Source organism: Sinocyclocheilus anshuiensis, unplaced genomic scaffold (assembly GCF_001515605.1).
Source record: "Sinocyclocheilus anshuiensis isolate Anshui unplaced genomic scaffold, SAMN03320099.WGS_v1.1 scaffold1709, whole genome shotgun sequence".
NCBI classification, from domain to species: Eukaryota; Metazoa; Chordata; class Actinopteri; order Cypriniformes; family Cyprinidae; genus Sinocyclocheilus; species Sinocyclocheilus anshuiensis.
Genome location: NW_015541051.1, coordinates 417,167 through 441,650, shown reverse-complemented (window position 1 = coordinate 441,650; position 24,484 = coordinate 417,167). Strand labels below are relative to the sequence as shown.

The window sequence follows — 24,484 nt, the reverse complement described above, 5'->3', positions numbered from 1 at the left end:
TTTTTTTTTTTTTGTTGTGCATGAGCTTGAGTCTGTGGTGAAGTCCACTTGAGGTGTCCAGTGGTTTGACTGAACTGTATTCAAAGGTCAGAGGTAAAGAGATGTACTGCAACAAACAAAAGAAGGTACAGCCTTGAGGGAAAACACCAGTGTCCCTGGTTAAATTGCTTTACACCTCCACAAGTTCATACAGGCCATTTGATAGATCACTGCTTCTGTTTGTTTTGTGTTATGTTGTTTTCTCTCTAGCAGTGTGGGTGGCTTTCAAAAAAAGACAAAAAGAACAAGCCTGCTGAAAATAAATTGAGGATGATCTAAAATAGAGATCCACAAGAAGTGGGAAAATCAGTTAGATTTTGGAGAAATTTGGCAAGAACAGAGAAAATTGAGAGAAAAAATTCTAGATGTGAAATATAGGTCCAGTCATGGAGTAAGAGGGAGATTAAATGAAGTTATTTGCTAAACACAATGAAAAAAAGTTAAGGTGCCAAAACAGTAATAAACTACAATGCAAGAGAACCATAGTGAAAAAATAAAAAGATTAAGAAAAACTGAAGTAATAGTGAAGGTTGAAGATCTTCTCTTTGTATTGCCTATTGAAATTATTAGCAATAAACAAACTCTGTTTTCCATACAAGTGCTTTTTTACATTGCTGGTGGTTATGGATGGAGCCTGAAGTGTCACATTTAGATTTTCGTGAACAAATATGTCTTCCTCCATACTTCATCTCCTCTTCTGCCTCTCTCACACTCCCTTCTGTAGCTTTCGCTATACGTCACACTCATAGTCATGATGCGCAGCTGAATTCATAGATCCAAGCGCGTGTTACTTATGCAAGAGTAAGTGCCAGCCAGACAGTTAATTCTCCCCTCTCTCCTCTCTCATTCCCAGCCCCTGGCTTCTCTTTTGCACTTGCTTTGCTGCCTTGTTTGGCATGCTGCGATGGCCCGGATCTGCTCACTTCACTTTCAGCAGACATAAGATTGCTTCCAGCCAAGCGTTTCATTTTGTGCACGTTTTGGTGGGGAAGAAAAAAAATCAAACAGGAAATAGGTGTTACCACATTTGGGTGCAAGTTGACTAAAAACAGTCACACAGTCAAACGGATCTCACAGTATTGTGTATAATTCTTATTTAAAATGACACTTTCCCTTTTTTATAAGTATGGTAAACGGTACCTTTTCATCCACTTTAGAACTTATTTTCATTAGCGCTGCCAATCAAGAAATAAGTCATTTTAAAAGGAATTACATGGGATGTTTATTGATTGCATAAGCATATACAATATTTTGTGTCTGTATATAAGAATATATAAGCATGTTTAACTTAGAATTATGTAAAATAACATGTATGTGTATTAAAAAAATTATGTGTGCATTTATTGAATTTATATATACATACAGTATGCATTTTTTTTGTTCATTCCTTTTTCCTAATGTATGGGTGACAAAATACAGAAATGGAAAAAATGAAATGTAAATAGAATTTGAGAATTGAAGATTGATTTGGAAGACAATAAAAAGACAAACAAACAATAAATAAATAACCCTACGCTTGATATTGCCATTTCCACTTCTATCCACCTTATTTTGCGTTGTGGAAATAAGCTATTTCAAGACTATTGATTCATTAACCGCTATAGATAGATAACTAGAAGAATAACAAAGCGAAGTAAATGGTAAAAATATTTTCACTATTTTCACTTTATGATTACAATAGTAAAATATGATAACAAATACCAGTTTACAGTGTGAAGCATAAAAAATGTTTTTTCAGCTAAACATAACTGGAACCGAATGACAGCAGAAGCCTCTCGCGTTCGAGTTAAGAATGGCTGTACCCGCTCTTATGTTAAAAATAAGGTGAATAGCTAAACAAGTGTAAATCCATGGGTTGATCTGTTCTCCAGGCATGGCCTAACCTCTTCCAGCATGTCTGCTGTAATTAACACGAGGGATTGGGACAAGCTTTGCTAATTAACAGCCAGGAACAGCTCCTCAGGGTTTGAGACACTCAGAGCAATGCTTCTTATCCACTGAACCACATCCCAACAAGAAATCTAACAGTCCTTGGGCTGTTCGGGCTGCTAAAACTGCAGCTGCTTCCTAAAACCATGCTAAGGTTTGTGTCTTTAAACTTGAATAAACAATGTCAGCCCAGGTGATTGTGAATTTATCCTGGCAGGCATTTTCTACCAAGGTTATGCAGCAGAAAATGCAGTCATTACTTATGTATTATCCAGTTGCATGTCCTTCAACTTGAGTTGCTAGGCAGCAGAGATATAGTCTAATAGCTATTCTTTTTGTACCGCTAAACATTTTATGTCACTGTAACTGTCTTGCTTTTTAATTGTTTAACTGTCTTGTGGCTGAAGAGTCTTTCTCTGATGGGCACTTTAATGTTTGCCATACAGTCAATCATTAAAATTTCCTAGTTCTCTGTCTAAATCCACGGGGGTGAAGTAAAAGATGCACAAACTTGTTTGTACTGTTCTGTCACTCCTACTGTGTTGTGTGCATCCGGCGGTTTCCCTCTCTTGTTTTACTGCATGGAAAGCCATTCAGATTTTCAGGAATTCACAGAGCATGGATGTTGTGGCAGACTCCTTTGCCAGCTTGGAATGGAGCAGCAGTTGTTAATAAGGAATGACAGCACTTTTATCCTTTTATAAGTCTGCTTTCAGCCTGCACTTGTTCTGGGTAAAGACTCTCTGGAGGGTCTAGACGTGTCTTTGAGGCTCTTTGAAGCAGGGTAGCAAGGGGATACAGCAAGTTCAATGGCGTGAAGGGTGAACAAATTCAATCAAAGATATATACATGAACTGGACGAGGACGTACAAAAGAAACACATGTCCACAATGTCCTTTTGAACGTGTTTTTTTTTTTTGTTGTTGGAAAGTTATGGATATGTGTTTTATTTATTTATTCATTTATGTGTTTTTCAGAAGAATGTTACTTACACTTAAAAATAAAGGTGCTTAAAAGGTTCTACACAACGATGCCATAGAAGAACCATTTTTGGTTCCACAAAGAACCATCAAGTCAAAGGTTCTTTAAAGAACCATCTCTTTCTTACCCTTTTATAATCTGAAGAACCTTCTTTCGCCACAAAGAACCTTTTGTGAAACAGAAAGGTTCTTCAGATGTTAAAGGTTCTTTATGGAACAATTTAGAGGTTCTTCTATGGAATCGTGAAGATCCTTTATTTTTAAGAGTGTATACAGACTTGGAAAAACATGACCACAGTGTTCAATAAATATTGATAACCCTAAAAAATTAGACGGGCTAAACCAACACAAAGGGAAGAAACCACAACAAACAGTCCACAGGGGCGTTACAATATGTGTGTATATATGTATATGTATTTGTTTTTTTTCAGGAGAAAGTTAGTTTTGCAGACTTGGAAAAACATGATCACAGTGTTCAATAAATATTGATAACCCTAAAAAAAATTATCTACCAAGTAATATATTAATTACACTATTTGTTAGCTGTTTAATGTTACTAAGCAGCAGAAAGGCCTTAATAGGTGCATTTTGAATATTCATTAGGATTTATATGCAGTACTATCATTTTTGTATTTGACAATTTTGTAAATGCATAAACAACAGCAGAAGTGTGGTTTACCAACTGAGCAGATGGAAAAGACACTGGGCCAAATATTGTATTAGTATTAGCCATTTTACTAAGTGACAGATGAATGCACTAATATGCTGTAGTTTGATTGGATGCACAACCTCTGATGTCATCAATAAAAATATAAACATTTTCTCTTTTTTTCTTTGTGAAAAAGTGATAGACCTATTTATTTTAACTGTTAGCAAAATAAAAAATTAGCAAAATAAATGTAACTATTCAAAATAATGTAACTAACTAACTATTGAATAGTTAGTTGCAGGTTATGGACCTTTTTCCCATTTCTGGGTTTCTCAGCAGTGGAAGTCATCATAGTTGGGTTAACTTCAAGAGCAGTGAATGGGAGAATACCACACATTTTTTGCATTCCCATTTGCTCAAACTGCAAAAGAAAAACTCCACGATAGTGTTTTCATGAATTTCAAAAAAAGGAAAAAAATCGAGAGAGACTGATAACGGCAGTCAGAAGAGAGAACAATGTCAAATTTACCGTCCCTCCCTTAGACGCTGCATTATAAACACCCTCGCATTAGCGTTAACTAGTTTTTTTTGTATGCATAATACAAAGTATAGTGTTATAAATGTACATACATACATTTAAAAAAAAATTATCAAAATATAAAAAAACGTTAAACGTCATCAGTCTTGTGAAAAGGGTCCATTATTTGCATTTAGCACATCCCTGTGACTCTGTTTGACAGTTGAGAACCTTTGGCTTAAATAAACAGTTGTATGTCTTTTTCGCTTCGGTCTAAGAAAGTGTGAGTGCTGAGGAGGCTTTTTAGGAAACAAATGACCTGAAAATCACTCTTGGCAGACATTTGAGTAAGTGGTGTCTGAGGCTTTCCCTGCTCATTCGGGCAGCTTTGAAGACTGCCTGAGGACTGATTGTTTTCAGAATGGAACCTGTAAAGCAGCGTAGGCTGATGACTGTGTAGGCTATGTAGGCCGTAAAAAACTGTGATAAGAGGAACTTGATTGTGGAAATGGCCGGCAATTATTTCAAGTGCTTTACTCTTAATCATGTGAGACCAGACGTGCTTTGCAATCATGCCCATCGTTGTGAGCTGCTTTTCTCTACTTCCAGAGTTTCTGGTTGGCTAGCAGAAAACTCATCTGCTAGATAGATAATAAAATAAAGCAATTTGGATAATAAAACCTGGAAATAACTCTGTTGAAACTAAATGTCTCTAAGTAGATATCACAAGGCCAGTGGAGATCATCAAAGTATTAAGTCAATTTTAAATTCAATTTGAGTCAAATAGTCAAAACGGTTGAACATTTCTACAAACTTTTACAAATAGTTATTGTACTTTCACACCAACACATTAGATGGGTTAGATTAAGGCAATGATACATCTGTAGGAAGTACTGTAATAAACCTGTTTTTTAATTCCAGGACAGACAGGTATAACAGAAGGTTTAGTGAGTGTAATCCTATTAAAGTCCTGTTTAAGTTTTACAGCATGCATTTAATTATAAAGCAGTTTCCGAGTAATGAGTTGGAACATTGAAATCTCCATAGCTGCCAGCTGTTAGGCAGGAGTTATTCAAATTGTACTGGAACATTTTTTTCACACTCTGCTGTACTTTATTAAATTATTTCTCAATATTGCTTAGAAATGTGAAGGGTAACTACTAGATTAATTTAATTTGATCCTTAATGCACCACCATCACCGTCTTTATACACAACCTTCTCTATCCTACTCTATATTTGTCGTTTTTTTGCTCCTGGGAAGAACAGGTGTTTGATAATCTCTCTTTGCTGTACTCATATTTGCTTTAACAACACATTTCATCCTTCAAGCTGTTTATAGACAAGCTCAATGTCAGGAGATCAGCTCTGCCTCACATTTCTGCTTGACATAATTCTATTTTGACCCACACATCAGCATTTTCAATTAGTTGGGTGGTAGGATTGATGCCCGGCTAAACTCATTGTCGGTTAATCCATGAGCGTTCCCCTCTAACCCTGCTAAATCACTGGCTCTCCATCCGGCACGGATTACCCCGCAGGTCTCATGGGGTGGGAGCGGCGTGGTGGCACTAATCTACTGCTTTCTCAGAGCTGGGATCATTAGCTGGATTTTCCGTGGCTTGTCTGGAGCTGGAGTAGATTACGGGCAGCACCAGGTGTTGTTCCAGCTGATGAAGTCAGCGGTACGGGGTGGTATTTTGGGATGGGTTAGTGGTCTCTGTTGTGAGTGGGTTAATGAGCTGATGGACAGAAATTCTGTGCAAATTAACATCTACTCACCCTTACGTCATTCCAAACCTGTATGACTTTCTTTCTTTCTTCTGTTGAACACCAAAAAAAAGATTGTTGAAGAACTACTTTGGACCCAAGTTACTTTTATTGCATGGATAAAAAAAAAGGTCTGAGACAGACCCCCCCCCCAAAAAAAATGTTCTTGTCTGTTCTGCAGAATAAATCATGTCATATGTTTGGAATGACAGGAGGGAGAGTAAATTATCACAGAACATACATTTTTGGGTGAATTATCCCTTTAAACAATTCACTCTGTCTGTCATACTGTTATGGAGAATATCATAATGGCAGTTTTAGTTTCTGCAGTGCAGGATGGCTTGGTTTGTTTGTTTTTGAAAAAAATAATAATCAGCCATTCATTTGTCAGTATACAATTACGCTACATGCAAGTCTCCGCAGAATTTCCTCAACAGACTGCCATGTGATTAGCTCTTTGTTTGCTTGCCCTGTATTGCTCAAAGCTAATGTCTCCTTTCAAATAAATACTGTATTTTGCAGGCTCTGTTATCCTATACCATTTTAACATGCCCATTTTAACTTAATTTGTTTAGCCTACTAAAACTAGGAATATGCAAAACTACATTTTCTTAAAATTGGCAGCCAAAGACATCCCTGAATGTGTTTGACTATAGAGATGTTTTTTTTTTAAAGAGGGTGAATGTAAATGCACAACATTTCCATGAAGCTTTTACTGTGAAAACAAAACAGTCTAAAAGCAACTGTTCCAGTTTTTTAAATTGGTTTGGTACTATTTTCATAAGTCAGGTGTACATTTTCAAAACTCTTAGTACAAAACTTTAAACTGACCACACTTATAACACCACAAGTCACTTTCAAAACAATATCATTGTGATATGTATTGAGATCATTTGGTTTAATCACCAAAACACAACAGTAAGATCTTCTTTCAATTTAGTACTTTTAACAATCAGTTCATTCAAGAGCAAACAATGCAAGATGCATGTTTCAAATCACCTTTGTTGCTGAAATAATTACAGTAATACAGGCAATCACTGTCATGTTAGAAAATATACTTACCTAACTTGCATATCTCACATAAAATCCTTAATGTTTGTAAAAGTATTTATCCAGTGTGTTATCAAAAGGTGTGATGAAGGTATGACATGGCCATTAGGTTTTGTGCTAGAATATGGTTTACTGTCAATGCAGGAATGTGCATTGTGCAAAATCCTCACAATGCCATATGACTGAAACTGTACTGTAGCTGAACGTTTCAGATGAAAGTTGAGGTATAGTAATGTGCAGTCTCTACCATGGCAATGCCTCTATATACAGTATCGCATGGCATAATGTAAGTGTGTTATCAAAAGGTGTGATGAAGGTATGACATGGCCATAAGGTTTTTACCTAATGCAGTAAATGTCCTCACTGTGCCATATGACTGAATCTATATTCTAGCTGAATTTTTCAGATGAAGGGTGAGTTATAGTTATGTGCAGTATTTACCATGGTAATGCTTCTATATACAGTATCAAATGGCATAATGTAATGTAAAATGTTGTATTTGATGCCATCTGTCTGATCAATCTCTGATCAGTTCCTCTCGCTTGTATCCTGCTGTATGTTCACAAATTGCAAAACACACCATTTTACAAATGAGAACATCCTCAAAGGGAGGTTTTTGGTGATTTTGTCAGGTTTTGCTCACTTCTGGGTGGCAATTTGTCCCCAAAATATGGTAAAGTAGGTAGACACACACACACACACACACACACACACACACACACACACACAGGTATTCCTATCATTATGGTGACATTCCATAAGGGTAATGGGTTTTATACTGTACAAACTGTATATTTTATCCCCATACACTAACCCTACTCCTAAACCTACCCTACGAAAATTCAGTTTTTTTCTCATAGAAAAATTAAACATCTCCCACAAGGACAACAATTTCAGATATTGCCATTTTTGTGGGGACATTTTGTGAGTGAACCACTCACTCTAAGAATAATCATCTAAGATAAATCACTTATAGTGTAAAAATTATTTATTGCATTTGGTTATCCTTAAATTGCAAACAAGTTCTTTAGAAACTATATCTATTGAATCTATATCTATAGCTAGGAATAGATGTACCAAATGATTCACTGATTAACCATTAAGATGAGTTAGATGAAATAATAGACAAATGTATTAAACTGAATGAGAAGACATGCAAATAAAAAGTTTGATAGTAAGAGTTTTATGAATAGGGTGGCCATATGTGCCGTTCATACGGGACACGTCCTGGCCAGGATTTTTATATTGCCTAAAACATCCAAAGTAGTTTGACCAATAACATGCAGGTATTGTATATAATCGACCAATCGTGGCGCGTGAGAAGGTGAGATCTAAGAGAACATTCAAAGCGATGCAAATACGCGTACGTGTTTGCTCGTTCGTTCGACTTGAAGCGTCGCCGCGCACCAATCATTGAATGACACCAAAGTACCGCGAGAGCGATTCGAAAGCATAAGGAGCCGTCTGCTCTGTTCTCTATAGCTCTCGTGAATGTCATACAAAGATCGATCTGCACAGTGCAAACAGCCAAAACCTGGATATTTTAGGCAATATAGAAATCCTGGCAAGGACACGTCCCGTAAAAATGACCCGTATAAATCGGTCACCCTATTTATGAAACACAGTTACTATGAATGAAACATTTATATAGATGAAACACTTATTTTGTGTAGTGAAGAGTACTTTGTGATTGTGTGTATTGTACTAAGACAATTGAAAATATGTTGAAATGTTTGAAAAAAGTGCACTTTTGATGATCTGTTGTGATATTAGTATGAAGAGTTATGAAAATGTAACAGTTGCTTGTGAAAATAGTACCAAAGCGAATAAAAAAAACCTGTACCATGCTAATTAAAGCAAAATATCACTGTATACACAACCGTTCAAACATTCGGGTTTGGTTGCAAATTTTTTTTTTTTTTTTTTTTTTTTTTATGTTTTGAAAGTCTTTTATGCTCACCATGGCTGTATGTATTTGATAAAAAATGTAGTAACATTAATATTGTGAATATTTTGCATTTTAAAATGTCATTCATTCCCGTTATGTCAAAGCTTAATTTCACGCTTTCATTTTTGATCAATTTATTGCATCCTTGCTAAATAAAGTATTACATTTATAAACTTTTGAATGGTAGTGTAACTCAGTGTTTCCCAACCTTTTTTCTGCCTCGGCACAGTTTTCATAAATAAGAAAATCCCACGGCTCAACACTAAGCACTAAAAAAATTCGGAAATACTTTTTTTTTCAATAATTAAACAATGCGTCGTCAGAGTTGGTGTTTTGGCTTTATATATGATCAGACACTGCACTTACCATTTTGTGAAAATCATGTTCCAATGGAGTTAACGTTTTTCGTTAAGCGAATGACGGAGATCTGCATTTTGTCCATCATTAGAATGGCCGCATCTGAGGCAGTAAATTAATCACATGATGTTTTCATCAATTTATAGGTTATAAAGTTTATTATAGCTATATGGGGGCTCGTTTTTTTCTTGTTGTTTAATACATTTAGCCAAAATCTCGTGATGTATTTAAAACGTACAAAAGAATATTGGCTAACTAGACAGCAAATGCTAAGACTCCTCTCCGCTCTTCAAACAAACAAAAACATTAGCCTTTATGGACAGTGTTTCTTGAGTAAAGAAAATGCTGTACTTATTTAAATGTCAGTTCTTTAATTTACCCTTGCATTGCGAAGAAGTAGACGTCTGTTGTCAAACTGTGCCTCACGGCACTTTATTCTGAATGGAAACGGGGTGGAGTTATGAGGTTTGACTGACAATTTGAGGATCCAGGTTTAGTCACAAGCTCTTTGAATACTTTTCATTGGTTAAATACGTGTAAAACCCACAAACAGTCATAACGATGACCAATATCACTGATTTAAATCATAATAACGAAATATATTAGAGAGAGGACATTTTTGATCATTTTCCACAACACCCGACAACCTGTCACGGCACACTAGTTGGTAGCACAGAGGTTGGGAAACACTGGTGTAACTATACACAAAATCTAGACCTTGCTAGTTGACTAATTGTTACTCATACATACATAGATGCATGTTCTTGCATTTGTCAATATCTGTGAATAAAATATTCTTTCACAGCCTTCGATTTGTGGATTTGCTTTGTTGTCTTCCTTTAAGTCTAGAGTATTTGTATTGGCTGTAAGCAGATGACAGTATTAAACACTCTGCAGTGTGAAAGAGTTTAGCCTCAGGCAGCATTGGAAAGGTTCTGTGAGGACTCAGTAGTAGAGCAGGCTGATGTCATCGTGGGTTTTAGCTGCCAAATCACTGATGAGCTTGAAAATGCCCCTTAAAGGGCAGGGACTTGACTGTTATTAAAACCAGTCAGCTCTGGTAGGAATAGACCAAGGGTTATTCCCTCAGTCTGAACCATCACCAGCGCCCATACTGACGCATTTTAGTTCTTATTATATTTTCCCTTGTCACTCTTCATTTTCTCCTCCTTGTCCTCAGTTTCTTCTCCATCCAACCAACCTCCAGTTATTATCTCCTCCTTGCTAGTGCCTGTGCTCCCCTTCCATTCCCCTCCTCTTTCCCTTGATTAAGTGGAGATGGGAGCACATCTAAATTTAACCACACTTCATCTCCCAGCTCCCCCTTGCTGTGTTTGATACTTTTGTTATCCCTCTCAGACTGATGGTGGAAAATTGCTTATAATGTTGGTGTAATTTTATATTATGGAAGAAAGATGTGTGTTTTACCTACGTTCTAGGTTTTCCAGCCGTGTGTGTTTTGTTACACTCATCCCTCCATCTCATTAACTCTGTTTTTCTGCAACCCTTGCTATATTTCACACCCTTTTTTCGTATTCCTTAGCAAACACTCTCTTACAAATATTCCTTTCCTTTCCTCACTGGTGGACCCTCCATTCTTTGTTGGAAAAACACACACACACACACACACACACACACACACACACAGACACACACACACACACACACACACACACACGCACACACACACAAAAAACAATCTATGTTTCAAAAAACAAAGCAAACTGAAGTGCGCTTAGGGGGATTAAGTCTGATAGATACACTTTTAGACTAGAATGATACATTAAAAGCTTTGCAGACTTGTCATCATGGTATACTGGAGAGCCCTGATTGGTAGGTGGCATAGATGGATGGACGGATGAGCAGCCTGCTTTTTTGCCTCTTTCTCCTTGTGCCCTTGGGTGTCTACCCACTAAAGCTACATTTTAGCCTTGTGTGGTCATGCCAGTTAAACTGTGCACTGTGCTGCATGGCTCACTGTGATAGCTTCAGCTCCGCTATCACCCAGTCTGCTCAAACACCTGCTGACCTGGATTCACAGCGGCAGGCTGTCGACTCGTCAGGCAGGTTCTGGTCCAGAAGCATGGCAGCTTTGAGGAATGGAGTCTGCCAGCTGCATAAAACAGACAAACGAAGACAAATGAACCTGTCAGAGTGCTCAGTGGCTGCACACTGTACTCTCTGACCTGACCTAATCCACTGCTTCTCTGGTCTGAATGTCAACTGGGTTTTGCTTGGCTGAGGAATTCCAGAATTGTGTTGTTTTGTGAAAGCTCCAAGTTGTGCTTATTTCTTCCTTGACTCAAAAAGGATGTGAATTGTGATAAAGTAGCAGAATGTGAATGTGAAACTACACTGTTAAAAAAAAAAAAAAAAAAAAAAAATCAAGAAAAGCAAATTATATCCTGACATAAATTACTGTACCAGTATGTTTTTTTTTTCGTGGACATTTCCTTTAACCCTAAAACACAATGCAATGTGTATTTCAAAATTCAGGTAAAACATCTGAAAAATCAATACAGAAAAATTCCCTGCAGGTGTTTTCTGGTTGAATTCAAGAGTGTTGCTAGTTGGTTATTAGGATGTTGGGGGTGGTTGCTAGGTTGCCACCCAAGTTTATATATGATATTCTGGTCCCTGGACAGATATGGTTGAGTCTTTGGATTTTTTTTCTGCCCATTTTATTGTCTGCCAGATATAAATTTCATGTCTGATTGATTTGAAAAGTAATAGTTATGGCACATGCAGAGAAACTGAAGACTTTCTAATGGGATTATTCATGTCTTGATTGTATAAAGTCCATATTTGATATTTGGTATGTCTGACATTCATTAGCTTCTGTGTGCATACTCCCTCCGTATCTGTTATGAGAGTCAGTCTGATTAGTGCCAAATGGCTTGGGGTGGAAATCCCAGATTACACATTCTAACTACTGCAATGACATAATGTGTTTCCTTTAGGAGGCTTTGTTGTGGATTCATTTTTAGGTATTATGACATAGATACTGTAGGCCAGTGCTGCAAGCACATATGTTTAAACTAGCAAGACCACCAGCCCAGCAAACATAAACCTTTTATCTCCTTTCCTTTCAGTGGGACGGGCAAAGTGACAGTTAGTTCTGCCATCATTAACTTTTGCTTTTTTCTGTTACTCCAAAATGAATTTCATGATCATTTCATCATTCTGTAACTGTTTTTAAAATGTTAATGTGCATGGCTGAATTGCTACATAAGCTTTTCAGCATCATGTTACCGAATCATCTTATTTGGGAATTCAGTCAAATCTGAATATTTTTAAAGGATATTTTTTTTCTTTATGAAGCCCAAGATTTTAGGTTGTGCTAGGTAAAATTAACTTGACACCAATAATTTAAAATTACAAATACAGAATTAAGAATAGCAAAGAAAAAGCAGGGATATTTTTGATATACAATTGCAATACACAGTCCAGTGCTGCTGGTCTGTGATGTAATGTAGGATGTGGTTAGTTTATTCTGAATAGGCCAGAGGAAGGGCACCATAGTTAATTTCCCTTGGATGACATGAAGCTCCATTATTGTCTAAAATGTGCCTGAATGATTATGTGCAAAAAGTCGTTTCAGGTTGAAACATGCATTGTGTTTGGACTTAAACTTACAGACATGCTTGAACACAAAGAACTTTCTGTGATGGATCATGAGACAATTTCCATCTTGCTTTGTTGCTAAGATTTCTTTACTAGAACAGAACTGTCTAGAATGACATAGAAGTTTTCTTTCTTTGTGGTTCACATAGTGTTTAATTTTTTCTTCTTTTCTTCTCCAAGGATCCTTCAGTGGCCAAGGTCAGTGGAGGGAGAAAGAAAACTGTTTCCTTCAGCAGTATGCCATCAGAAAAGAAGGTGAGCAGTGCTGCAGATTGCCTTGCCTTCATGCAGGGTGGCTGCGAGCTAAAGAAGGTGCGACCCAACTCGCGCATCTACTCGAGATTCTACACTCTGGATCCTGAGCTGGCCTGCCTCCGTTGGGAACCCTCCAAGAAAGATGGTGACCGAGCTCGACTTGACATCTCCGCTATCCGTGAGGTCCGCACAGGGAAAAGCACAGAGACCTTTCTCTACAATGGCCCATCTGATCACCTTGCTGAAGAAGCAGCCTTCTCCATCATTCACGGTGACGAGTATCAGTCTCTGGACCTGGTTGCTCTCTCTGCCGATGTGGCCAACATCTGGGTGACAGGGTTGCGGTACCTGTTGTCTCACCCTGGTTCCATTGGTGGAGGGGATGGAGGGGTGGGAGAAGGCAGTATTGGGAACAAGATGAGGCAGAACTGGTTGGCGGCTGAGTTTGCTCTCGTTGATGAAGATGGTCACGGAATTGCGTCTGAGGACACAGCAGTGGCCACCATCTGTAAACTCTGCCCTGGCATTAGGGAAGCAAAGGTAGGACATTCTTTTATAATTCAATTTATTGACCACAAAATCTTGCATTTCATGAGTAAATGGGTTTAGAAAAAGCCAAGCAATACTGAATGTCTGACACCCCAAATTGAAAGCAATCATGAATGCATATACTGTGGCGGTTTTTATGTAGGACGCATAAAATAAGAATCATACTACTGTCCTAGAGCAGTAAGAGATGAAAAACAAACACTGAAAGAGCCATAAATATGAACAGGCAATATGATTGTTGTTCCAGAGCTCTCTCTGTATCATTACTTGGCTTGACTTGATAACCAGCCCTGCTGAGGCAAACAGCAATTGTTTAGTTTTCAATTTGGCAGCTGTGACAGTAGTTTCATCCATGTGTGTTTGTGTGTGGACTGGACAGCTGGGGACAGGAGGAGGACAGACAGAAGCCACAGGGCCAAGTCTCCAAGTCTTTGTGACAGCGGGTGTGAGGCATCTGCTTCATGTGTCTAGAGAGACATGTAAAGGCAAAAAGGGCAAGCATTGAGGAGCTGACTGTATAGGCATGACTCACTTTGCTCCTGGCTGTATCCTAATCTTGAAAAATGCAGGACAAGATCTAGGCCCTGTGAAGTGCTACTGTTCCTGAATTTGTATGACTTGTGACATTTTGTCTCTCAAGATTCAAATCACTATCTGCCGCAAGCTGCTTATTTGATTTGCCTCTGGTTTGTGTAATAGTTTTGTTCTGTGATTGCTCATTAAGTTTCAAAGTTCTTTTCAAGGAAGAATATCACCCCCCAGCATTTCTTATTCAAGAAACAAAAGCTAAAAAACTGATGAGACAGGCTTACATTATAAGCAGATGATAATTACAGTAGACTGCAGAACTCTCAAGGCCTTGGTCATCAATAACCAACCGTTACCTGACAGTAGTCCTAATGTTCTTTTTTATTATTTAGTAGATACTTTAAAGGGATAGTTCACCCAAAAATGAAAATTTGATGTTTATCTGCTTACCCCCAGGGCATCCAAGATGTAGGTGACTTTGTTTCTTCAGTAGAACACAAACTGAGATTTTTAACTCAAACCGTTGCAGTCTGTCAGTCCTATAATATCAGTGGATGGGAATCACGGCTTTGAGAGTCATAAAACATACGCAAACAAAACCAAATTAAACCCTGCAGCTCGTGATGATACATTGATGTGAAAAGACAAAACAATCGGTCTGTGCAAGAAACTGAAGAGTATTTATATAGTTTTTTACCTCTGATTTTCAACGCAATGTCCGAACATTCCTGAGCGCGTTCACGTCCTGCGCGTGAGGCGTCTTCTTCTTCTTGCTTTACGGCGCATCACATACGTATAAGTGCATTACCGCTACCTATCTCTCAAATGGATCATTGACACTCCTAATTGAGATTGTAGATAGAGTGTCAATGACTCTCAAAGCCGTGATTCCCTTCCACTTGCATTATAAGACTGACAGACTGCAACGGTTTGAGTTAAAAATCTCAGTTTGTGTTCTACTGAAGAAACAAAGTCACCTACATCTTGGATGCCCTGGGGGTAAGCAGATAAACATCAAATTTTCATTTTTTCATCAAGCAAGGCATTCCCCCTGGAGCAAGTGCCTTGGGCAATAGCAAAATGATAATAGTTTGTAGATTAATCCCTTTTCTAATCATGCTTTAAAATAACAAGGTTTGGGTTTCTAGTTCAAACTGTTATCCATAAAAGTGCTGCCAACACAAATGTGTACTAATAACGTTAATACAACTTTCTTTTTTCTTTTTATCAGGTGCGATTGCGCTTTAAGGAGATTCAGCGGAGCAAAGAGAAGCTAACCTCTCATGTTACACTGGAAGAATTCCAGGAGGCCTACTGCGAGTTGTGTACGCGACCTGATGTCTATTTCTTGCTAGTGCAACTCTCAAAAGACAGAGAGTGCCTTGATGCCCAAGACCTGCGTCTTTTCCTAGAGACTGAGCAAGGTCTACCATTGGCCACCACTGAGGGCTGCTTGGAGCTTCTTCGCCGCTTTGAGCCTTCTACAGCTGGGCATGAACGAGGTCTACTGGGCTTGGACGGCTTTACCTGCTACCTACAGTCAGCTGAGTGCCAGTTATTAGACCCTGAGCACCAGAATGTGTGCCAGGACATGAAGATGCCCCTATCTCATTATTTCATCAGTGCCTCCTACCGCTCCTACCTGCTGGATGACCAAGTCCATGGCCGAGCTGATCTTGGGGGTCTCATTCGAGCCCTGCAGGCTGGCTGTCGTTGTCTGGAGTTTGGGGTTACCGATGGGCCAGAAGGGGAGCCATTATTGGGTGTAGACCATGGTACAGATGGAAAGCATCATCACCACCACCATCATCACCATCACCATCATGGTTCTGTTACTTTGCGCAGTGCCCTGGAAGTAGTCAACAAGTATGCTTTTCTCACCTCCCAGTATCCTCTGCTGCTGTATCTATGCCAGCGTTGCTCACCTTCCCAGCAACGTACTCTTGCACAACACCTAAAAAAAGTTTTTGGACCCAAGCTCTATACCCCTGAATCTCTGCCTGTCAGTCTGGGAGGTCGTGCAACCACTTTGCCCTCTCCAGAGCAGCTGAAGGGAAAGGTGCTTCTTGTGGGAAAGAAGCTGCCCCCCGAAGAGGAAGGTTCTGAAGGAGAGGTATCTGAGGAGGATGAGGAGATTGGTGGTGGTGGTCCTCTGGCTGGCAGAAGGATGACTATCCCTGGGGAAGAGGAACTGGGGGTGGTCCTTGTTGTTCCCCCGCCCCCACAGCCAAGGCGCCTCCGATTGCGGCGTGAATTGTCTGATCTCGTCGCGGTTGCTCGTATTGGAAGTCGCAACTTTTATGCTCACCGGACGAGTGCACAGCCATCCCAACAGCATTCCCCCCTCTCCACTCCATCTACACCAGGTACACCTATGACCCTTGACCCCCCTTACTGGACCCTGTGCTCTCTTGGGGAGGGAGAGGCAGGACGGCTGGCCAGTGAGAGCCCAGAGGAGCTGGTGAACTTTACCAAGCGCAATCTAACTCGTGTGCGGCCCAGCTCTGTAAGGCTAGACTCTAGCAACCCAAACCCACAAGGCTACTGGAAAGGAGGTGTGCAACTGGTAGCACTCAACCAGCAGACACCAGGTGCCATGCTAGACTTGACCCGTGGCCGTTTTATGCAGAACGGTGGGTGTGGGTATGTTCTTCGTCCAGCAGTCATGCGAGAGGAGGTTTCCTACTTCAGTGCCCAGTCACAAGGCTGTGTGCCTGGTGTACCACCACAAACACTCAGGGTGAAGGTCATTAGTGCTCATAGTCTTCCCAAGCCACAAGGCTCTGGTGCCAAAGGTGAGGTAATTGACCCATATGTGGTGCTGGAGCTGCACGGAGTGCCTGCAGACTGCACAGAGCAGAGAACTCGCACTGCTGCCCAGAACCAGGATGATCCACTGTTTGACGAGACCTTTGAGTTCCAGGTGAGAGAGCGAGAACATCATGAATATAAATCTAATTTATTTCATATGTGATGTTGGAACACTTTATTGAAACTAAAGCCGGCCTTGCCACCATCTCTGATATTTGCATATGGTTTTTGCATTTTGCCCCCTAGTGGCAGTTGTATGTAACTTTCAAATTGGTTGTGAAGTAGCCAGTACTGTAGCCATTACTTTATACTTTTTTTACCATGGTAAAATGAATGAACAATGAATGTACACACACAAAACAAATGATCAGCAGTACATCTAAAAGAAAAACGTTTTCTAGGTCTACTCAATGTAAATTATTTAACAATGATAAAATCACCGTTTTGGATATAATTATTCATAACTGCCCATTTTACGGAAATGTTTTTGTATGTGACAATTGACCCTTCGCAAAGACCCACCCTCCTTGCTATCTCCGGCAAACAATGCCGCTCTCACACTACACATCATGTTCTCATGCAGTAAAAAGTACATTGCAGAGTAAAGAGGAAACACACTGACAGACAAGACAGAGCAGGTTACTTCTGGTACAAGGTTTCAGGACTCACAGCTTTCAAATTTGGTCATTTTTAAAGAAATTTTAACAATAAATACCGTTTTGTGGCTCTTTAATGACAGATCACTGTATTGCCTCAGTTAAAGCGCCATGTGAACCGATCATCTTTTCATGTGTACTTAAAGCACAAAATGAACATGAATGAAAATCAGAAAGTATTTTATTTCAGCCGTGGAGTACACCATTATTCACCAAAGTCCACCGAAGTTAATCTACACTCCTGTCTGATTTAAAGGGATACAGCTACGGCTACATGGGCATGCGCACATCAGTATAGCGTAATTTGTATCACAATGTACAACAAAAATGACTGTTTTTGCATTATTGTTTAGGGTTGGGGTAGGTGTAGACGTTAATAAAACAATCTAATAGATAGAAAATGTAATTTATTGTTAGTTTCCGGCTGTAGCTGTCAGACAAGATGGCGGATTTGGCGTTATGATTGGTCAGATCGCCTGTCAATCAAGCTCTTTGTGAATGGTCAATTCTGCATACGAATATGAACGGAATACAGCTCCCATAAGGGAAATTATTGACTTCTGGTCTGTAGTTTGATGTTTTTCTGAGATAGAAAAAGACTGTATAAAACTTTGAGGCATGAGACGTTTTACATGGCACCTTGCCTGTGGGTTTTTGACTCGTGTTCTCTGGTGTGGCCAGTGATGTGCAAGGTTGTTCTGAGCTTCTCTGTGTGTATCAGTCTTGAGGGCAGTCTCCATTCTCATGTGTCTTAATCAGAATGCTGCAGTCCATGAAGCAGCAACTGAGCCATGTCTCACACTGATTACCTGCTGCATGGAATATTAGCACAGTTACGACTGAGCTCAGCTATGCCCCATCATCCTAAAACACATACTCATTGACCTCCCTTAGAAGATTGTAATGATGACAAGGTGCTTCCAAACTAACATGTTATATTTTGGAGGATTGTGTTATATTCTGAGAGGATTGTGTTTCTGTAACAAAAATATTATTGGCACTGCCTAGGCTTTGTATACAGGTTTCAGAGGACAACAAAATGGCTGAAAGCTAATTCTGCTCTTAGCGCTGATTCAAGACAGAATCTGAGATTTGTTTTGAAAGTTTGAATGTTTTATTTTTTTTGAAGACATGCTGATTTTCTCTCTATGTAGTTAGACAAACATATCCTGATAGAATGCAGCGAGTTTATAAAAGGTTAGCTCTCACTGGTTGCTCCATTTCTTTCATTTTTTTTAGCATGTGCTAACCTGAGCTGGAAACTATAACAGAAATGTCACATACATAAATAACATGAATGTATAGTGTACTGACCTGTGATCCACAACCAGAATGAGGTTAATGGATGCAGTCTGTCCTCATGGATGCACTGGGATGACGCAAGAGTGTGCAACTCAACACAACTCTTCTTAGATCTGTTATTAGGGAAGATCTACATCAAAACTTAATGGCCTGCTAACACTAATGCTCTTGCCCTGGATTGTAGTTCAAACCTACAGTCTAGATACCTCATTACACTGCTCTATAAGTGGGTGCCAGTTTCTTCCAGCCTTTTTTTTTTTAATGATGTGACCTTTCTTTTAGCAGGGCCTAATTACAGTTGCATGCCAAATTTAGACAGCTTTAATTACGTGATGCAAATTAAGAGTTTCTTGGTGCAGGTGTGGGTTTGTTTTACCTGTGATTTCCAGTGCAATGAAGTGGACACAAACATGCAGCACTCTGGGTGTGTAGCAAGACTGCTGAAACCAATCAGCCTACATTTTTACAAGGTTCATCTGAGGAGAGTTAGTGTATGTTTGAGGAAATTGTGTTAGCAGCAATTTTTGAAGGCTAAAAAATGTTTTTGTCAAGAATACTAGTTTCTATCAACAAGCAGAGAGATGTTCAAGCACTCAATAAACACACTATTGTCATGTATTTTTTCATTGAACCAGAATCCATTTGCAGTGCTATTATCCATATAAAAGCAATGGGTACCATCATGACATCTCCCTGCTTCTGTTTGCCTGTTGTCCCTTTTTGGCTACATTAAAAATCCTTGTCGAAGCTACGCTCGCACACAGCAAACCAGAACTGTTCGTTTTGTAAGACCGAGTTAAATATAAACCAGCTAATATTGTTTGCCACAAAAAATACAACTTTTCAAGGATAAATTATAACAAAGCACCTTGCATTTCATGGTGAAACAAGAGGAAATTGGAGGCTTTAAAATAGGGGCGTGCAATATGCAACACTGATCATGGACGATAAAAATATCTCCTCGATCTGCTTTTGAAGAAATATCGTAGTATCGCGCTACAGCGCACATTTTATCAACTGCAGTTCTGGCGCCTCCATCTCAATATGCTGTACAACGCAACATACATTCACTACAGTGTTAACTCAGTGGTAGAGTTACACTCACGGAACACTGCACTTATTCGCAATCACAAAAGTACATTATTTGCATGTGCTTTAAAGCCGGTTAAACATTTCATTCACATGCTCTTCTGACGTGCGCTTTTTCTGAAGCGCGTGCACTAAAAAGCTTGTCAAACAGCGTCTGATTACTGAACTAAGTTATCTTTTGCGCTAATACAGTCAAAACACATAAGGTTATAGACTCATTTGGTTATGCCTAAAATGAAAATAAACCATTTAGAGAAAAAACCCCGGATGCGTGCCTGTACTGTATATTAGATGCGTGCAGGTCTTAAAGGGACAGTACTAAACATGCTGCCGACTGTCATTAAAGGGATAGTTCACCCCAAAATGTAATTTCTGTCATTATTTACTCACTCATATATTGTCCCAAACCTGTATTAATTTCTCGCTTGTGCTGAACCCAAAAGAAGATATTTTGAAAAACGTGGGTAACCAAACAGTTCCTGGTCCACATTGAATTTGATAGTAGGAAAAAAATACTATGAAAGTCACTGTGGACCAGCAACTGTTTGGCTTTCCGTGTTCTTCAAAATAACATTTATGTTCAGCAGAAGAAAGAAACTCATTCAGGTTTAAAACAACTTTTGAGTGAGTTAATGATGGTATAAAAATAAAACACTATGACAGTAGAGAGAGAATGACAAAAATTGTATTTTTGGGTGAACTATTCCGTGAATGTTAATAAAACAACAAAACACAGGGAAAAATCACTCACTACTCTTGACTGAAAAACTTCAATACAGCTGCTTTAAGAGGAATCAGTCTATATAGTGTTTTATTTTTATATTTGTTCATTCAATTTCTTGAATGCTCCTGCTAAATGCACCTATTGTACCTGAAAATAAATCACTGTTTGTTTTATTTGTGTATTATGTGTATTTGCAATGTGTATCTTTCTTATTTATTTAATAACTAAGATAAAATAATGACAAAGATTTTTATCTTCGCCCACTTTGGCCTAAATATCCACCATTCTTTTTTAAAATTTTGTTACCTTGAAAGGCTTTGTCTTTATAATAGGGAAATTAGTTTGGCTGCCCGAAAAACATAAAAAAAAAAAAAAAAAAAAAAAAAACAACAACCGTGATATGATATTTTTGCCATATCGCCCACCCCTACTTTAAAATTAAAATATCCTTTATTAGAATATGACAGTGAAAACTTTGACAGGAATATGCAGTAAATAAATACTTCTGTATTTATTGCCTGTGTTTACCCTACACAGTTATTGCATTTGTCATGTTTAGACCTGTTAAATGCTCCACACCACTGACTAGAAAACAACAGTCTTCCGATATGAATCTCCAGACACTGTACTTCCATGTTTAGTATAAAGGTAGATATGTGCCTTTTGGATGGGTTTCTACATCATACACATTGCATTGCAAGTAGACAGTGATAAAAATTGTGGGTGAGACTTGTCCTTAGCGCTTATAAATTTAAATCCCTGCTATTGTAATTTAAAGCAAATACTGTGCCATATGGTTATTTGAAGAGGAGGTTTTGAGAAGGATCCAGTGAAATCACAAATATATCTCTCACGCACACACTTATTCTGTCCTGGGGGATTGTGCCTCTTGTTGTTTGCATTTGTTTGTCTCTTGTTGCTTGGAGCTCAAGGACGTCATACAATTATAAGTCATGGGAGTGGTACACCTATCAGAGTCCCGCTAACAAACGCACACACACACACACACACACACACACACACACACACACACACACACACAGACAGAGGAGCAAATGCGCATCTCCTGGTGGGATCTGATAGAATGCTTTTACATCTCTTCCTGTGGCCTTTTTCACTAAACAGATAAGCAACTGAGAGCTCTGTACCCCTAATGATGCCAGTCACAATGTCAAGTCAAATCATACTTATCTGTGTATCACTTTTCACAATTCACATTGCTTCAAAGCAGCTTTACAGAAAATCAGGATGTTGTTTGATGACATTTTAATAACTTCATGCCCAATAGCCGCATTTAACAGATTAGAGTTGGGTGATAATATATTAATACTCTTGCAGTTTGCAAAGATGCTAGCAATTCAGCAGTTGAGATTTGCTATATAACTCTTTATATAATGGTCTTTATATAATGTCTCTGTAGAGTATACATGTATTTGTCATACCTAGGTGTGTGCACGATCCTTTCTGTACTGTAATAATTTATGTACCATTGTATTTACAATACTTATTTGGTACTCTTTTGTTATTACAGCAACATACAGCCATGGTATTAACATGGTATTACCATGTCCAAAAACATGGTAATATCATAGAACTGTTTTGTCTGTAGAGTTCATTAAATTTGTCCATGTACAGAAGCTTGAAGCAGGTTCTCTGAGATGCTGCATACCTGTCTTGAACTATTTTCTCTTGCATGAGTTGTGTCCAGGCGTCTATGTGGGTGTCTGCTGCCAGCTGAGGCGTTTTATCTTTGTTGTCTGTGTTTTCCTGCCAGATTTTCTGTTTTTCATTTTCTTAGTATGAATATGCATATTCAGTGTGACATAACTCTTTTGTGTCTCACTTGTTTTGTGTGTGTGTGTTATTACATGCTGTGTATACATACATCTACATATCATGAATATGCACACACACACACACACACACACACACACACATCTCTCGATAACGATACATTTTCTTTTGGAGATGCGCAAATTAGTAATTTAAGTGATATTACTCTCAGGTACCATTGTTCCTGTTTTTCTGACACAAAGGAAGCAGCGAAATACAGACTTCCTGTTATTTTCAGTGTATTTGTTACTATGTGGGTATGCTTATTGGTTATGTGAACTTCTAACAATAGTTACACAATCATTTTTGTAAGTTGTTTCAGTCTGTAACAGTCCCGCAGTTATTCATGGTGTGCAAGATGTAGGCCTATGATTTTGTTAAATTGTGTCCTTATTTATTAATGTGTGTGTTTGTCCTACATAGCCAGATGTCCAGGTGATATTGTGTGTGCATGCTAAACATTTCCATATTTAAATAGATGAGACTGTGGGAATGCGCTTTATGCAAATGATCTTTTAACTACCATATTCTGCGGTGTTACAGTGGCACGTCTGGCTCAGTGGTCTGCACTACATTTTGCATGCTTCATATTTCAGAATGTCTGCTCATGTGTTAAGTGTCTGTTTATACACCCTAGATATTTAATTCTCCGTACAGCTGCATCTGTAGAATGTTGCACACCTGAAGAGGCCAAAAATTACATTTACGGTTTTCTCTTTTCAGGTGAACATGCCTGAACTAGCCCTGCTGCGTTTCGTAGTTCTGGATGATGATTATATAGGTGATGACTTCATTGGCCAGTACACCATTGCTTTTGAGTGTCTACAGCCTGGATACCGCAATGTGCCCCTGCTGGGCCTCGCTGGAGACCCTTTGCCCCACGGCAGCCTGTTTGTACACATCGCCATCACTAACCGCAGAGGTGGGGGAAAGGCCCAGAGACGGGGTCTGTCCGTCAGGAGAGGAGCACGGCGTGGACGAGAGTACGTCACTCTGCGTAACACGGGAATCAAAGTGCTGGATGACACTTTCCGCCCAGCCAGCGGACCTCTGCGAGAAGCTACAGACCTGCGAGAGGATGCACTGGTAAGGGAGGTTGTGCATGTTCAGACAACAGTAATACTAGCAATTTGACTTCTGCACTACTTAGCAGCCACACCCTGCTGAAAAGACCAGGTTACACATGTAGGAATTTCCTTTCTGGTTCAGGTTGGTTTATGTAGATTAGTGCGGTTTGGTGCTGGTCAGCCAGCATGGTTTTTTCCATGTGATGCTGGATGATCAAGGAAATCTTGCTGGTAATAGGGGATAGTTCACCCAAAAAATGAAAATGTACTCACCCTCACGTTGTTCCAAACCCATAAAACTTTGATTATTCTTCAAAGACAGACTGATCCAAAGATCCAGAAAGGTCATAAAGGCATCGTAAAATGAATCCATAAGATTCAAGCGGTTTAAGTTGTGTGTAGACATGCAATAGCTTCATAAAAAGAACAGATTCAAATTAGGCTTGCATGCCTGTACTTTCAAAGGAGAAACAGAAACCTCTCATGTTTCATAAAAAATATCTTAATTTGTGTCTTATGGTTTTGGAATGACATGAGGTTGAGTAAATGATGAATAGAGTTTTTTTTTTTTAACTATAGATCTTAATCAGGTTAGAGACACTGGTGAATTTAACCCAGATGAAAACAACACTGTGAGGGATAGACTTGCAGTCTTTGCAAAATCACACACTGTATAAAGGTCCTCATAACTTTCAAAACTGTTTTATGAAGTTATTATTCTGTTGAAAGTTATTTAGAAAGGCGTTTCATCAGCTGAACTATCGGTATGTTGTTTAATAACAGTACAGCCCATTGGACCTACTGCAACT

General features: G+C 38.9%; 1 protein-coding gene across 2 annotated transcripts in view; it reads left to right on the top strand.

Moving 5' to 3' along the window:
* LOC107690606 (inactive phospholipase C-like protein 1) overlaps positions 1–24,484 on the top strand; it is a 69,821-nt gene that overhangs the window by 35,402 nt on the left and 9,935 nt on the right. For both annotated transcript variants that reach the window (XM_016488980.1, XM_016488979.1), the window contains exons 2-4: positions 13,042–13,656; positions 15,425–17,116; positions 23,332–23,694. In XM_016488980.1, the coding sequence (XP_016344466.1) occupies positions 13,042–13,656; positions 15,425–17,116; positions 23,332–23,694 (2,670 nt within the window). The remainder of the gene's footprint in view (positions 1–13,041; positions 13,657–15,424; positions 17,117–23,331; positions 23,695–24,484) is intronic.